The sequence below is a fragment of the Ptiloglossa arizonensis genome, chromosome 1, assembly GCF_051014685.1.
Source record: "Ptiloglossa arizonensis isolate GNS036 chromosome 1, iyPtiAriz1_principal, whole genome shotgun sequence".
NCBI classification, from domain to species: domain Eukaryota; kingdom Metazoa; phylum Arthropoda; class Insecta; order Hymenoptera; family Colletidae; genus Ptiloglossa; species Ptiloglossa arizonensis.
This window is the reverse complement of record NC_135048.1, coordinates 29,758,879-29,772,998: the sequence shown is the minus strand read 5'-3', so window position 1 is coordinate 29,772,998 and position 14,120 is coordinate 29,758,879. Positions and strand designations below refer to the sequence as shown.

The window sequence follows — 14,120 nt, the reverse complement described above, 5'->3', positions numbered from 1 at the left end:
CGAATAAAAATATTACGAAATTTCAAGAATTTAAGACACTTCAAGTATTTATTAAAATATTTACAAACGTAATGATTGTGTCTTTATTATTTATATACAAAATTGAATTCTTCATTCAATGTGCTGTTAAAACTTGAATTAACTTATGCAATAATTCTTTTTGTTCTGCATCTAAGTAGGGCCACAATTCACCTTCCAGCTCCAGCAATGCTTGATAATCATGAGATTGAGATGCTAATACCAAGGATTGTAACAATAACAATTCATCTTCACTCATATTAAAATCTGCAATACACTTTCTATTAATCTATTGAAGTTTATTTAAATTCGTAGAAGAAAAGTAGAGGAATACTTGCCATTATTTGCAGTTTTTTCTATCCAAGCATATTTCTCCAAAACTTGAGCCAAAGAAGGTGCAAGTCTTTGTGGTAATGGTTGAAGTATAAGTAATAAAAGTATTCTAGTGACTTCATATCTATACGTGAATGTAACTTTTATTATTTTTATTACAACATAATTTTAAACTTTTAATTGTATTCCATACCTATGTAATATAACACTGTAGTTGCCTCTTGCACCAGTATTTATATAAGTCTTAATAAATTCAACAAACTCGTTGAGAATTTGTAGAGCAGATACATAATCACCTAATTAAATAATATTTTTATTAATATTATTTCTAGTTGATTATAATTACTTAAATAAATATTTACCTTGTTTAATGTGATAAGACACCAATGTACTAATAGCTTTTGCAGTTGGAAAAATATCAATAGCTTTACGTAATTGTTGTGTGCCAGCTGGAGTAGAATCTAAAGCTAATGCTAATTCTAATGCTAATCCAGAAGACATAGTGTTGAATCCTGGTTGATTCTGACAACGTGCTAAAGCATGACCAAAACAACTTATAGCAGCCTAAAATAAATGATCATAACTTTAATACTTTGTGTATATAAATTCATATCATTGTCTATGAATCCATGTGGAAAAAGTAATAAACCTGTGTATTTTCTTGTCCTATAGAAGGGCAACCAATATCTTTATCTTTTCTATCGGCTACAAGAAATTCTCTACCTGCTTTTACTAAAAAATTTAATTCAGGAAAAATATTTTCTAATGTGCCTTGACATCTAGCTGCAGCTAATGAACACAAGCCTGCATATTGCCACAGCTCTTTTTGTTCGCATTCAATAGCCAAGGCATCTATAAAGTAATTATTAATTTTATATATTTTAAATTATATATTTATAATAGCCATTGCAACATTTTTATGTAACATACCAAATTGATCACTTGCTTCAGCAACATTTGGTTTCCTCAAAAAACGTCTAAAATAAAGTTAACAGATATAACAAAGGAGACTATTAATAATTATCTTTAAAAGAATAAAATAGTCAAACTAAGTAAAATAAATTGCTCAAAAGAAAGAAAAGATTTACACATATTTAATAATATACTTACTTTTTTAGTTTATTAGATATATTGTGGTACTTTGACAAGAAATCTAATGAATCTCCCATTATCTGTCTTTCATTTAAATATACAATTTTTCAAAATTTTCAATTCGATTTTTATTAATGTATTTTTTCGTTCACATAATTGGTTATACAATATAAAATATGTATTTCTTTTACTAAATAATAATAATTTTTCAATGCGTACAATTGCAAGTAATTAGACTGGCACACTGATTAATTGAACTATTTGTAATTAGCCGAATAATTAATTAATCAATGTAACTTTTGATTTCCTTAATTCAGTACTGTCAGTAAAAACAAACAAATGCTTTATATATTTTGCAACTTTGACATCGTAAGATCGTAAGTAATTTTTAAAATACCCTATTTATACGTACTACGTAATCGGTAATAACGTATGGAAGCCGCTAAGCTTCATCTGACCACACTGTATGGAACATCAGTCGTACCAATGTGCAAGTTCGTATAATATGTAGAGTGTGTTTTTTGTAACAAATAACTGCTTAATGTTGAAACTGACATTTTCCGTGTTGTATTGTAACGATATTTGTAGTTTACAAAAAGCATAGTATTCATCGAGCTTTATTCCGGTTCAAAGTGCAATTTGGTAAAGTGTGTTTTACATCTATCATCGCTGCATTGTGATAAAGAATAAAATAAATAGAACATGATTGTAATTAACGATTTAAGAAAATTAACATACAATAGTTTCATGCTTAATAAATATAAATTTAAGATTTGAATTACGTATTATTATAAACTACATATTATATTTCAGAAGTATAAAAGTATTGAATTATTATTCTATTAAATGTAGACAATACAGTATACAAACGAATATTGTCAAGCACAATTATAGAATACCAAGCTTAAACAGTGTCTACAAAAATATGCAGAATTACATACTTAAGTAATATGCAATGTCGCATGAGAATATCATGATCAATGTTTTTGTATGCGTAGAGATAATTGCTCGCATCTTTTTATAAAAAAAACGTTAACAAGACTAAAAGTTCCCCTAAAAGATGCATGGATTTATTAAACTAATTTTGAGCAGTGCTTTATTGTGGATATTTCTACAAACTATCTGGAGCATTTTAATAAGTGTTTTTTATCATTTCTGCATACCATGGATTGTTTGGGGTTCTATCATTATCACAGTTGGATTAAAAATAGCCAGGATTCCACAACCACATTTACATATTGTACAAGAAGTTCTTGGTGTGAATCCCCTTTCACTGAAAAAAGATAATAATGTGTCCAAGGAACATGGTACTGGAAAACAGTTTTGCATGCGAGTGGTGGCTCATCGTGGTGGAGGATACGATTTTCCTGAGAACAGCTTAACAGCTTTTCGTAATGTAAAATCTTATATATAATAATGGTTTTTTTACATTTAGAAGTTGCTCCAGAAAATATAACAAAGTGACATGTTTCTTATTAGCTAGTTTGGAATACTAGGTACCTTCATAACAGGAACAATTGCTTACTTATTTTATAATGTAAATAAAGATACTAAAATTGATAGCAGCATTATAAGCATTGGCAAAGTTGAATAGGATCTTCGTATCTCAATTGTCTTCTCACAACAAAGTAATTCTGAACATATCTTATGATCAGTGTTTTGTACAATAAATAAGAAGACATAGTTTCATTATAATAAAATAAACTATATTTATTTAAGTGTTTCTTAATAGTCATATTATGAAATTATTTATTACTATTTTCAATAATATTTGCTCAAATTTGTACGAGGCTTTTATTGAGGCTAAATGTAGGTTAACACACTACGAAGTGCTAACAAAAAGCTGACATATATGCTATGAAATAGTAGTGGCTGAAGATGGGTACATGACCAGCAGATACTTACAATGCTGCTCTCAATTATAATGTAGTAGTTACTAACGAAAGATTTAGTGCTTTTTTGCAAAATGAAATTTTACTTTGCTTTTTACGAGCTAAATTACAAGTAAAACAACAATGAATTATGAACTATATTTTATAGAGTAAAAATAGAGGTTGCAATGCAGTTGAACTTGATTTACGGCTTACAAAAGATAATATACCTATAGTATTTCATGATGTAACAATTGATAGAGTTACTGGACAAACTGGAGTTGTTAAAGACATGACATGGGATCAATTAAAGACATTGGATATTACTCACAATCATCCACTTAAGTAAATTAATAATTTTTCTATTACAAAACACTTACAAAATGCAAAATTGAAACAACTTTTTACTTGTTATAGAGACAAATTTGTTGAAGGTGAAAAAATCCCATTACTTAATGATGCTTTAAATGAGTGTCTGAACAATGAACAAAGAATTATTATAGATATAAAAGATACAAGAATTGAAATTGTACAAACAGTTCTGGATGCATATAAGAAGTATCCAAAACTATTTCAAAGAGCAGTTGTATCCTGTTTTAATCCAATTGTTATATACATGGTAATAAAAAAAAAGTTACAAATGATACTGATTAATGTCAAAATTGACTAAAAATAATGAATTTTACTGCAGATTAGAAGAAAAGAACCTCAAATTGTGACAAGTCTTGCTTGGCGACCACAATATTTTTCGAGAACTACATATTTAGGTTTTGATAGTCCAGGGCCAGTACGATTTAGTAATCCATTTAAACACATGGCAGCTTGTTTACTTGATCATATATACGAATGGGCGTTTTACCATTTCGTATACTATGTTGTGGGGATGTCTGTTTTTTTGGCTCATAAAGACACAATAAGTCAGTATGTATACAAATTCCTGTATTATTTATAACAACATATACCTGATTGTTACCTTATCAGGTACAGTATCATAAAGAAGAAAATATTTTTGTGCAATATTTATTTCAGGCGTGTTGTACAAGAATGGAATAATCGTGGTATTCGTGTAATGGCATGGACAGTAAACTTACCATCAGAAAAATTACATTTTTCACGATTACTTAAAGTTACTTACTTAACAGATACATTATTACATGAAAAAGATATGTAATATAACTCAACAAGTTTAATAATATCCTTGAGTTAATGGGCTGGGCATGCAGTATTGAATGATTGGGATGAGACTAAGCAAATAGACTATTGCTTTGACCTATAGTCTAGATAACATATGCCATCTGATAATTTTTATAAAGAGAACTATGGAAAGATAACAAGGACCGACATTGAACCAAAACCAAGGATCTTATTTAAATTGTTGAGCTATTTATGTCATATATTCTATATAACATACACAAGTATATTTTATACTATTGACACACAGACCATTACATTCAATAATCTAGTCTATTCATCAAAATGATGAATTGTATTTATATATTTTGTTACAATTAATTTGGTGTTTATTTTAGATGTAAAGACATTTTTTATTTACATTTCAAATCTGAAAATATGGACACTGATTCTTTTATCAAAAGAAAATACTATTTTTCTGTATTAATTAATATATTGGCTTATTATGTATGCGTTTTTATTACATATATTTAACTTGCATATTAACTTGCATTTAAAGTTATGTAAATAATTTATTCTAATGTTACAAAATTTTTAATAAAAAATTAAGTACGCACAAATTTGAATTATTTAAAAATTAGTATTTTTAAACTACTTATAAGCTTGTATCTAATACTTAGATTTATAATGACATCTCTAATTTTTCAAAAATATGTTAAAAATTATTTTAATGATTGCCAGCATTGCACATTACTCTTACATACTACGTTTACATAATGTTTTTTACTAGCATTGGTATCAATAATTTGTAATTAAACATAATTCAAACTGTTTTACTTCGCGGACGGAAATATTTATTTCATAAATATTTACTTTAAGATTACAAAACATTGATTGTAATTTAGAAATGTATTATACAATAGTGGTGAGCTTACTTTTACGGGATTCCATACCCTGAATAAGTCCTGTTAATAAATCTTCCATTTCTGTTGTAGCACGTTTTAATTTACAATTATCATTAGTAACGTAAGAATCTATAATAATAATTTGTATAAAAATATTTATTTATAATAAGAACAATTTATATCACTATAATGTAATAACTTACCATCAAGTAAACAGTCATCTGCAACCATATTTTGTAATCTATCTAGTATGTCATTTAAGTCTCCCTGAATATTTTGTAAACTACTATGTTGTGAATGTTTATCAGGCCTTTGAAGAGAAGATGGTGTATTATCCCTATGAATGCCCATAAGAGAGTCAGAAATTATTAATGGTGACTCATTTTCAGTGCTAACTGTCATAGTTTTCATTGAATATTTTTCTTTCTTGCACCCAGAATTACTAGGATTCAACCACTGAGAAAAACCACTATCAGTGGGATTTATTTCCGAATTTTTTGTTCCTAGCAATTAAAAATCTTAACAAATTAGTATTACAGTCTACACACATTTCAGAATAAAAATTAATAATGAGAGTGTACCTCCAATCCAAGTACTCAGTTCAATGCGAGTAGGATCTAATGCATTACCGAAACTTGAGCTGGTGGATGCTTCTCCAGAACAAAAAACATCATGGTTTTCTTCAGCAATACATTCTACAGATAATGTTGGATTAAAATTATTTGTTTGCAGTACATCTGTATTGTTCGAATTTGAAATTTGTTCTATATTTTCTTGGCGAATAATTGGACTTAATTCAAAATTTATAGGTAAAGCTGCTAGTCTTGATGATAAAGGTGGAACCATAGGTGTACTCTGCATATGATTAATTACTTGAGGCACGTGAGTTCTATCAGCAAACAAATATTTCTACAAGTAATTCAGCAACATATTTCAGTTATTCATTAAGATTTTCATAATACTGTAAATCATTAAAAAATAATATACTTTTAATAATTTTAGACGTTGTAATTGTGATTCAATAGTAACTCTATGACGCTGAAGTCTTTCTGCTCTGGTACCCTGTATATCAAGCAATTCAATTTGTAATTGTTTATTTTCTTCCTCCAAATGAGTGATTATACTTTGCAATTCTTTTTGTGGATCACTTAAAACTCGTTTTTTCATTGTACCTCTTAATGACTCATTGTCAATATGTGGTACTTCGTTGCTATGATAAATATTTAAAGAAAAAATTAAATACACATAATAAAACATTTCTGTAATCTTTATATGTTATTTTTTGTATGTCTAATAACCTAGTTATATGTGGTATTTGGTCCTCAATATTCATTTCAATTGACCTGGCAGGACACAATCTGAATTTGTTCCTTATTAATTCAATAATTAACTTTGTTACTTCCCGATTTGAAGTCTAAAAACATACTGCATATAATGTTTTGCACAAAAAGATAAAAGATGATAACATACCTTGGTACAAAATTCGCGAACTGGATGCTTCAACTTGTGTTTTCCTGATATTTTACTATATAAAAAGCACTGTTGACACTGATGATACACTGTACATTTTAAGCATGTGTACCGTGGTCCTTGAATAGTTGTTGCTTTGCAGGAAGAGCATCTAACATTATGTATAACTAAAAAGAAGAAAATTTATAAATTTGACAAAATTCTAAATTATGCATTTTAAGATGCATAATAAATTTAATATGAATACATACTGTGTTCTGCTGATTTCATACGATTAAATGTTGTTATCCAAACAAGCAAAGGAGGTTCTTGCATAATCCATGTTGCAAACTCTGATTCAGTAACTCCAAGACAACCTTGAGACTATCATCAAATTTTATCAAATATAAATTAAACATATTTTTAAACTTTGTTTTGTTATACCTTTGAAAAACAACTATCAATGTGCGATTGAATGTTTTGATATCCATATGCTGCACTTTCTTCAAGTATTTCCGTGATTTTACAAATATTTGTTAATAATGTATGCAAACTAGCTTTAGATAAACATGCGTTGTGATCAGCTAGTTGTTGGTAAAGATAGCCATATTTCTCTTGTAATCTTCCGGAGCTCATTAATATTAAAGCAATTTTTACAGAAAATACTGAAACACTTCTAGTACATTGTCTATAATATTTATTAAAATTATAATAGTCAAACAGTATATAATATTACTTGAATTTTCATTAGTAAATATAACATATTCCATGCCATACAATTTTTCAGGTTTTCTATAGAATATTAAAAAGTAACTAAACAGTTAAATTGCAATATTCAATTGGAAAAAGAAAATGATAATACTAAATTCTTTTTAATTTCATATTCTTGTTATCTCATTTACATCATTATAGCTTTACTACATTGGAGTAACCCACATGGCATAGAACATATTAATAGCAAAATATCTGTGATAACATACTTATCAAATGTAGTTAAAATGTAATTCACAGCAAGTTTTGTTGTAAGATCAATATCAAAATTAGTATTATTTTCTTTACATGCTGCAAAATAAATATCAGAAAGAACATCTTCAATTTCACTTGGATCTAAATTTACACAATTTTCTGTAATTGAAAGCCTATGGCGTTCAAAAACCCCAGCAATTAATTCCAATTGAATGTACTGCACTATAAACAATATAAACTTGTTAACTTTCAAATCAACTATTATTGTACAACATAAAATACTATTACAGTATTAGATACTAAGCAATGCTACAATATTAAATACTATTGCAATATTAAACTTACTACTAAGTTCTTTATGTAAGATTTGCAGTTTTGCAGCAGTTCTATACGATGTATATCGAATGGCATTGCATTCTCTTAAAGATTGTATAATACTTTGCATCTTTAGATACTTTTTATTTTAAATAACAACCTATAAGAAATAAAGAATAAATTAATATAGATTATTTTTCTTTGTAGGTTTACATTACAAATTTTATTAATACTTAATAGTTTCTTATGTACTTGTAACAATTGAAAATAATGATGAATTTAAACTAAGTCAGTTCCAACTAACAATATAATTCCTTTTGTTTATAATTTTAATAAACTCTCACAGACTTTTAATGTAGATACATAATGTTTAATTAAAATAGTCATACTTTTAAACATTCTCATAGAAAAGTACAAGCCTATAAAATCTGAAAAAGAAGTTATATTATTTCTATTGTCAAAAGTTTTAAATAAAATTGCTCCTCATAAAATCGAATATTTAATGCCATTAACACTTTAAATTAAAAAAGAAAAATACAATACTTTTATAATTCTTCTGTTCCCCATTTTGTAATTAAACATAACAAGAATGCAAATAAAACTTTCAATTTTGTTTTTTTACATTAAATATATTTCTATGATCTTACTTAATTGTTGTTAAAAACTTAATTGTTCTTGGATGAAAAATTACAATAAATATCTTACTCTCTGTCATTGCAACGTAATTTTACAATTTAAATGGTGATACATGTAAACAAAATGTTTTCACACGTTAATCATAGATAATAAAGACTAAAGATGGACAACTCCTCTGAATAATTATTAATTCTTCTAACACCTAAAAATAAATTAAAAATTTTCTTTAGTATATTATATTTATAGTTAAAACTTATTTATCGTGTAAGAATACATATATTGACAATATCGTATTATGGATCTTCATATCTAAGAAATTATTTTGTTATTTAAAATGCACCTTAATACGTCCAAAGTATAACCCAACTTTTGTTTAAGATTTAAAAAAACGTGACTAATAGTTTCATATTTTGACATTTACCTTCTTGTAAAATATTTGTTAATACTTTAAAAAAAATAAACGTTACAAAACAAACTTTCATTATGTCTGAACAGAATGAAGAAGGTCAATTCAGTGATGCTGATGAAACTGAAATATCGTAAGTATATTATTTAATTATATTATCTTTAAAAATAGATGTATGTTCTGATTATAGTTTATTATAGACAAGAGACATGCAAAGGGCAACCATTGTTTCATTCCGAACTTTTCAAAGATATGAGTCAGTTACATATTTCAAATAGTGAAGAAGAAGAAGAAGAGGATTATAATGATGATCATTTAGATGACAATAATTTCATTTGGAATGTAGATGAGAACAGAATTAGTTCAAAAAATATTGTAAAAAATATTCAATCTCAAAATATTAATGCTCAAAATATTTTTAACAAGATTACTAATTATCAGCCATCTGATAAATTATTTCGTCGCTATGCAAATAAAATCAATATTGAAAAATATGAAGGTCCATCTTTACCAGGACATGCAGCAAATCTTCTTATTGAAAATGATAAACGTATCGAAAAAGAGAGACTTCGAATCAAAGACAAGCATGATCGTGCAACTGTTGAACAAGTTTTAGATCCTCGTACAAGAATGATATTATTTAAACTTTTAAATCAAGGTATAATTGCAGAAATCAATGGGTGTATTTCAACAGGAAAAGAAGCCAATGTTTATCATGCAACTTCAAAGACAGGAGTAGAATTAGCAATAAAAATATATAAGACATCAATTTTACAATTTAAGGATAGAGATAAATATGTTACTGGTGAGTTTCGTTTTCGTCATGGATATTGTCGTCACAATCCACGTAAAATGGTACGAATATGGGCTGAGAAAGAATTTCGAAATTTGGTGCGTCTTCAACAAGGAGGAATAAATGCTCCAAAACCAATTTTATTACGTAGTCATGTACTACTAATGGATTTCATAGGTACCAATGGTTGGCCATCACCTAAATTAAAAGATGTTGTTCTTACTTCTTCTAAACCAAGAAAACTATACAGAGAATGTATTGAAACAATGTGGAAATTGTATAATAAGTGCAAACTTGTTCATGCTGATTTAAGTGAATATAACATGTTATATCATGATGGATCCATTGTAATAATTGATGTATCTCAGGCCGTTGAAAATGATCATCCAATGGCATTCGAGTTTCTTAGAAAAGATTGTACAAATATCACTGGTAAGTAAAAATTAAAATTTACTATAGAAACATCATTAATGTACTTTATAAAGAATATAATGCAAAATTAATATTTTGTTATTAAACAATTCAAACAATGTTTCTAGAATTTTTTAAGAAGAATGAAGTAGGTGTGATGACGGTCAAAGCATTATTTGATTTTATAACAGATCCAACAGTAACTGAAGAGAATATGGATCATTATTTAGATACTATATCAGAACAAATGACACAACAAAATGAACAAGAAGTCGATCCCAAACAAGAAATAGAGGAACAAGTATTTAAGCAAGCTTATATTCCTCAAAATCTAACTCAGGTAATGTGGAAGAACAATAGAATATACACGTGCAGAACGAGAATATACGTGAACTTGTGTATGTATATTAATTTTCACAGGTATACATTTTAATATAAGCATGTTTAGGTAATTGATATTGAACGGGACATAAAGCTTGCAAAATCTGGAAAAAAGGATTTAATATATAAAACCCTTGTTGGCTTAAAAGCAGATTTATCCAAGCCCGTTGATACTCCCGAAATTCTTGCTAAAGATTTTAAGGGAACCAATAATCTAGAAGAAAAGAAAGATTTATCTGAAGAAATTGAATCTGAAGAGGATGAAGATAGTGAAGAAGAAAGTGTATTAGAAAATGAGTCAAAATTTGTGAATTCGGCTCGGCCTCGAAATGAGAGTTTAGAAAGTAAAAAGGTAATGTAATTATATTTTTAGTTTTTTCGTTTTTTAAATATTTATTTGTCTACATTTTTAATGCAATATGTTACTAATAAGAAGCTATATAAAGTGCACTTAAGTAGATATAATTTCAGGCTCGAAAAAAGGCTGTGAAAGAACAGCAAGCTGAAAAAAGAAAGATTAAAATAAAGAAACATACAAAAAAGCGGAAGGAAAAGGTTCTAAAGAAAAAATAATAGCTAAAATGACATTGGTAGAGTAAGGAATACAAAGAAGTCATACAAAAGAATAAACATTTGTTTGTTTTAACTTCGTTTTTATAATACTGTAAAAAAAAATTAATAAAATTATGTTTTCTTTACATTTAGAATAGAAAAAAGTATAACCCATTCCTTGTGTGTATCCCCATTATTATTGTACAAAATTATATAAATTTACACGGAGTATATATTCATTGCTTTCACATATACTTCACAGTTAATGTTTTGAGGAACTGCCATCTACTTAGTTGTTGGTAAACTGAAAATACTCTATAGCATATAGGGTTTAGAATGTATCAAACAATTCGCAAATCTATATTATAATCGAACTTCAAAGTGTTATTAAAGAATAAAAATTATTGACAGATATGTGTGAAACAATTAAATCAATGGAAGATTATTTTGGTATTATTATAAATATACTTATATTTTATGTAGACAATCTAAATTTTCTCTTTTTTTCTCTTTACATGTGTACATTATTGTATATACGAGTATTTTGTGTTTTGTTGTTTTTGATTTTGTAAAGTTTTTGTTTTAACAATAGTATATATTACAATTTTCATATTGTTTTATAAAATCAGAAAGCGCGAAAGTAATGAAGGGACGTGAAAATTTTCTTACAACGGGCTGCTCAAAGTTTGATAAATTCCTTCAAGGTGGTATCTCTACACGCGGGATTACACAAATTTACGGAGCAGCCAGTACAGGAAAAACTCAATTAGCTCTACAATTATGCTTGACCGTACAACTTCCTGTAGCAGAGGGTGGTTTTGCTGCTGGTAATCTTTACAATTCATGTTTTATAATATCTAAGATAAATTTTTAATTCTTGTAATATTGTGTTTTTTAATTATATCCATTTAACAATTAATATAGGTGCTGTATACATTTGTACTGAATCTGTTTTTCCATCAAGACGATTACAGCAATTGATACAAAAATTAGAAGCTACAAAGAAATATGGAATAAATGGTGACTTAATATTTGTGGAACATGTTTCAACTATTGTAATTATAATTTAATTTTCAAGTTAATTTTAGAAGTTTCTAAAATCATACTTAATGTTTTATGCTTACAGGATAAATTGGAAATATGTTTACTTCGTAGAATTCCAATATTAATGTCTACATACAAAATAGGATTAATAGTTGTAGATTCAGTTGCTGCTCCATACAGAGTAGAAGATTGGAAGGATGAATCTAACAATAGGGCAAAAAGTTTAAGAACAATTGGACAACAATTACATAAATTATGTAAAAATGATGTGTGTATAGTTTGTATCAATCAGGTAAAAAGAATTCCAATTTTCATTACAATATTTCACAGCCCAATTTTTATATGACTATATAAAAAGTTTATATACAGGTAACAGCAACTGTTCATAATAGTGTACTGTATGATAACTTGAGTGAGCGGCCATCTTTAGGAACAACATGGCTAAGCATGATAACTAACTCCATACAGTTTTATAGACTAGATTCTCTTAGATATGCTTGTGTCAAATTATCATCAAATTTGCCAGAAATAACTATCCCATTTGAAATACAAGGATCTGGAGTTAAAGCAATTGATTAAATAATACAAAATGCACTGTAAACCAATTAAGATGACAGTTTTATTGCATAAGATTATAAATATCAGAAAATATATTCTCGTCCAAGACTCGAGTAATATTTGTTGGTGACCATTGATTTCTTGGGTCAGAAGCTTGAAATGGATCTGTACTTCTTACATCTAAGTTTTCAATATCATTATTTAGTATCAATCTTAAAGGATGCATAAATATCAATATTATTATGAAAATGAGTAAATATTAATGTACAATACTTAAATGAAATGTACAAATATAATACCTGAAAGAGTGAAGAAATGTCCTGTAAGGTTCTACATCTTTTCTTTCACTATATGTGTAATCTCCTATTACTGTATGACCAATATGACAACAATGTACTCTCAATTGATGCCGCCTACCGGTTTCAGGACATAATAATACTTTAGTAGCTGGTTTTCCATTTCTGAAACCTTGTTCGAGTACTACAAGTATTGTACAAGATTTCCGTGGTTTTTCACAAAAAATGTCATTGCTAATACACATTTTATGGTTTCCTTTTTTTTCTCTTATATCAATTCCTGATAAAAAGACATTTTTTATAAGTTATGCTTTTATTAAAATGTTTTTTTTCAATTACCAACCAATTGCTTTGTCTATTATAAGATAAGGCTCATTAATATGGCCATGAAGTAATGCTAAATAAAATTTCTTTGCTGTTCGGGTTTCAAATGCATTTGAAGCAGCTCTTGCTGCTTTTTTATTTAATGCAATACATATAACACCACTAGTTGCATAATCCAATCTATGTACAAAATGAAATTCATGAAATAAATTTGGATTGGCCAAATTTGGTAAAATTTTTTTCAATTCAGTTTGAAGTGTATCCTATAAATTTAAACATACATCAATGTAACAGATATTTATTCATATTTATAAGTATGACCTTTTCATACCTTTTTTTCTGGATTATTACTATTAATATACATATCATATGGTTTAGATACTACTAAAAAATTTTCACTGCGATGCAATATATCAACATAATTCTTGCGTTTAATTTGCAAGAAATCTTGTAGATGCAATTTTAACAACTTTATAAGTATTTGTGTTAATTTTAGAATAAATATACTACAATTATAGAGTATTTTATTTATATTCATTGTATACAATATTCTATTTTTATACGTGAACTTATACATTTCTAGTTTTGTATTTTGTAAACAAAACACAAAATGTGTACGTGTGCACTCTCTACAAATGT

General features: G+C 27.4%; 6 protein-coding genes across 11 annotated transcripts; 3 read left to right on the top strand and 3 right to left on the bottom strand.

The window, feature by feature from the left end:
* Window positions 1–3: 3 nt before the first annotated feature.
* LOC143152323 (40-kDa huntingtin-associated protein) lies at window positions 4–1,902 on the bottom strand. The gene is made up of 7 exons (XM_076322307.1): window positions 1,462–1,902; window positions 1,282–1,328; window positions 1,001–1,203; window positions 714–915; window positions 545–647; window positions 357–475; window positions 4–285 (listed from the first exon to the last, which is right to left on the bottom strand). The coding sequence occupies exons 1-7, from the start codon at window positions 1,518–1,520 to the stop codon at window positions 116–118; spliced, it is 903 nt and encodes a 300-aa protein (XP_076178422.1). The 5' UTR covers window positions 1,521–1,902; the 3' UTR covers window positions 4–115.
* Window positions 1,903–1,943: 41 nt separating this feature from the next.
* LOC143152310 (glycerophosphodiester phosphodiesterase 1) lies at window positions 1,944–5,065 on the top strand. 3 transcript variants are annotated; one of them, XM_076322300.1, is made up of 6 exons: window positions 1,944–2,085; window positions 2,257–2,839; window positions 3,484–3,659; window positions 3,732–3,933; window positions 4,006–4,231; window positions 4,344–5,065. In XM_076322300.1, the coding sequence occupies exons 2-6, from the start codon at window positions 2,504–2,506 to the stop codon at window positions 4,382–4,384; spliced, it is 981 nt and encodes a 326-aa protein (XP_076178415.1). In that variant the 5' UTR covers window positions 1,944–2,085; window positions 2,257–2,503; the 3' UTR covers window positions 4,385–5,065. The 3 variants fall into 3 exon arrangements, with proteins under 3 accessions (XP_076178415.1, XP_076178396.1, XP_076178406.1); XM_076322281.1 differs by having other exon boundaries at window positions 4,006–4,235; XM_076322291.1 differs by having other exon boundaries at window positions 2,043–2,151; window positions 4,006–4,235.
* On the bottom strand, window positions 5,002–8,461 carry LOC143152265 (dystrotelin). Of its 2 annotated transcripts, none has more exons than XM_076322196.1 (11): window positions 8,333–8,461; window positions 8,111–8,240; window positions 7,780–7,987; window positions 7,244–7,475; window positions 7,072–7,183; window positions 6,821–6,987; window positions 6,649–6,764; window positions 6,338–6,560; window positions 5,932–6,259; window positions 5,554–5,853; window positions 5,002–5,479 (listed from the first exon to the last, which is right to left on the bottom strand). In XM_076322196.1, the coding sequence occupies exons 2-11, from the start codon at window positions 8,208–8,210 to the stop codon at window positions 5,358–5,360; spliced, it is 1,908 nt and encodes a 635-aa protein (XP_076178311.1). In that variant the 5' UTR covers window positions 8,211–8,240; window positions 8,333–8,461; the 3' UTR covers window positions 5,002–5,357. The 2 variants fall into 2 exon arrangements, with proteins under 2 accessions (XP_076178311.1, XP_076178302.1); XM_076322187.1 differs by having other exon boundaries at window positions 5,004–5,479; window positions 7,244–7,487.
* Window positions 8,462–9,031: 570 nt separating this feature from the next.
* Window positions 9,032–11,405, top strand: Riok1 (RIO kinase 1). 2 transcript variants are annotated; one of them, XM_076322220.1, is made up of 5 exons: window positions 9,032–9,255; window positions 9,313–10,347; window positions 10,455–10,666; window positions 10,775–11,059; window positions 11,179–11,405. In XM_076322220.1, the coding sequence occupies exons 1-5, from the start codon at window positions 9,213–9,215 to the stop codon at window positions 11,278–11,280; spliced, it is 1,677 nt and encodes a 558-aa protein (XP_076178335.1). In that variant the 5' UTR covers window positions 9,032–9,212; the 3' UTR covers window positions 11,281–11,405. The 2 variants fall into 2 exon arrangements, with proteins under 2 accessions (XP_076178335.1, XP_076178326.1); XM_076322211.1 differs by having other exon boundaries at window positions 9,033–9,255; window positions 9,323–10,347.
* A 108-nt stretch (window positions 11,406–11,513) lies between these two features.
* Window positions 11,514–12,969, top strand: LOC143152332 (DNA repair protein XRCC3). 2 transcript variants are annotated; one of them, XM_076322338.1, is made up of 5 exons: window positions 11,514–11,709; window positions 11,964–12,086; window positions 12,184–12,314; window positions 12,386–12,595; window positions 12,673–12,969. In XM_076322338.1, exons 1-5 carry the CDS (start codon window positions 11,673–11,675, stop codon window positions 12,880–12,882), a joined length of 711 nt encoding a protein of 236 aa, XP_076178453.1. In that variant the 5' UTR covers window positions 11,514–11,672; the 3' UTR covers window positions 12,883–12,969. The 2 variants fall into 2 exon arrangements, with proteins under 2 accessions (XP_076178453.1, XP_076178444.1); XM_076322329.1 differs by having other exon boundaries at window positions 11,889–12,086.
* Window positions 12,903–14,019, bottom strand: LOC143152326 (RNA pseudouridylate synthase domain-containing protein 1). Its single transcript, XM_076322318.1, has 4 exons — window positions 13,813–14,019; window positions 13,501–13,744; window positions 13,161–13,437; window positions 12,903–13,073 (listed from the first exon to the last, which is right to left on the bottom strand). Exons 1-4 carry the CDS (start codon window positions 14,017–14,019, stop codon window positions 12,923–12,925), a joined length of 879 nt encoding a protein of 292 aa, XP_076178433.1. The 3' UTR covers window positions 12,903–12,922.
* Between the last annotated feature and the right edge of the window lie 101 nt (window positions 14,020–14,120).

Excerpts from the sequence above, each read along its gene's own strand:
- LOC143152326 (XM_076322318.1), bottom strand. The coding sequence starts at position 14,019 with ATGAATATAAATAAAATACTCTATAATTGTAGTATATTTATTCTAAAA. Across the intron at positions 13,745-13,812 it reads GTAATAATCCAGAAAAAAAG|GATACACTTCAAACTGAATT; the intron begins GTATGAAAAGGT and ends TTAAATTTATAG. Across the intron at positions 13,074-13,160 it reads ACATTTCTTCACTCTTTCAG|ATTGATACTAAATAATGATA; the intron begins GTATTATATTTG and ends GCATCCTTTAAG.
- LOC143152323 (XM_076322307.1), bottom strand. The coding sequence starts at position 1,520 with ATGGGAGATTCATTAGATTTCTTGTCAAAGTACCACAATATATCTAAT. Across the intron at positions 916-1,000 it reads TAGGACAAGAAAATACACAG|GCTGCTATAAGTTGTTTTGG; the intron begins GTTTATTACTTT and ends CATTTATTTTAG. Across the intron at positions 476-544 it reads TACAGTGTTATATTACATAG|ATATGAAGTCACTAGAATAC; the intron begins GTATGGAATACA and ends ATTCACGTATAG.
- Riok1 (XM_076322211.1), top strand. The coding sequence starts at position 9,200 with ATGTCTGAACAGAATGAAGAAGGTCAATTCAGTGATGCTGATGAAACT. Across the intron at positions 10,348-10,454 it reads AGATTGTACAAATATCACTG|AATTTTTTAAGAAGAATGAA; the intron begins GTAAGTAAAAAT and ends CAATGTTTCTAG. Across the intron at positions 10,667-10,774 it reads TTCCTCAAAATCTAACTCAG|GTAATTGATATTGAACGGGA; the intron begins GTAATGTGGAAG and ends AAGCATGTTTAG.
- LOC143152332 (XM_076322329.1), top strand. The coding sequence starts at position 11,673 with ATGTGTGAAACAATTAAATCAATGGAAGATTATTTTG. Across the intron at positions 12,087-12,183 it reads AGAGGGTGGTTTTGCTGCTG|GTGCTGTATACATTTGTACT; the intron begins GTAATCTTTACA and ends CAATTAATATAG. Across the intron at positions 12,315-12,385 it reads TGGAACATGTTTCAACTATT|GATAAATTGGAAATATGTTT; the intron begins GTAATTATAATT and ends TTATGCTTACAG.
- LOC143152310 (XM_076322281.1), top strand. The coding sequence starts at position 2,504 with ATGCATGGATTTATTAAACTAATTTTGAGCAGTGCTTTATTGTGGATA. Across the intron at positions 3,934-4,005 it reads ATCCAATTGTTATATACATG|ATTAGAAGAAAAGAACCTCA; the intron begins GTAATAAAAAAA and ends ATTTTACTGCAG. Across the intron at positions 4,236-4,343 it reads CATAAAGACACAATAAGTCA|GCGTGTTGTACAAGAATGGA; the intron begins GTATGTATACAA and ends TATTTATTTCAG.
- LOC143152265 (XM_076322187.1), bottom strand. The coding sequence starts at position 8,210 with ATGCAAAGTATTATACAATCTTTAAGAGAATGCAATGCCATTCGATAT. Across the intron at positions 6,260-6,337 it reads AACGTCTAAAATTATTAAAA|AAATATTTGTTTGCTGATAG; the intron begins GTATATTATTTT and ends AATTACTTGTAG. Across the intron at positions 5,480-5,553 it reads AGATGACTGTTTACTTGATG|ATTCTTACGTTACTAATGAT; the intron begins GTAAGTTATTAC and ends TTATTATTATAG.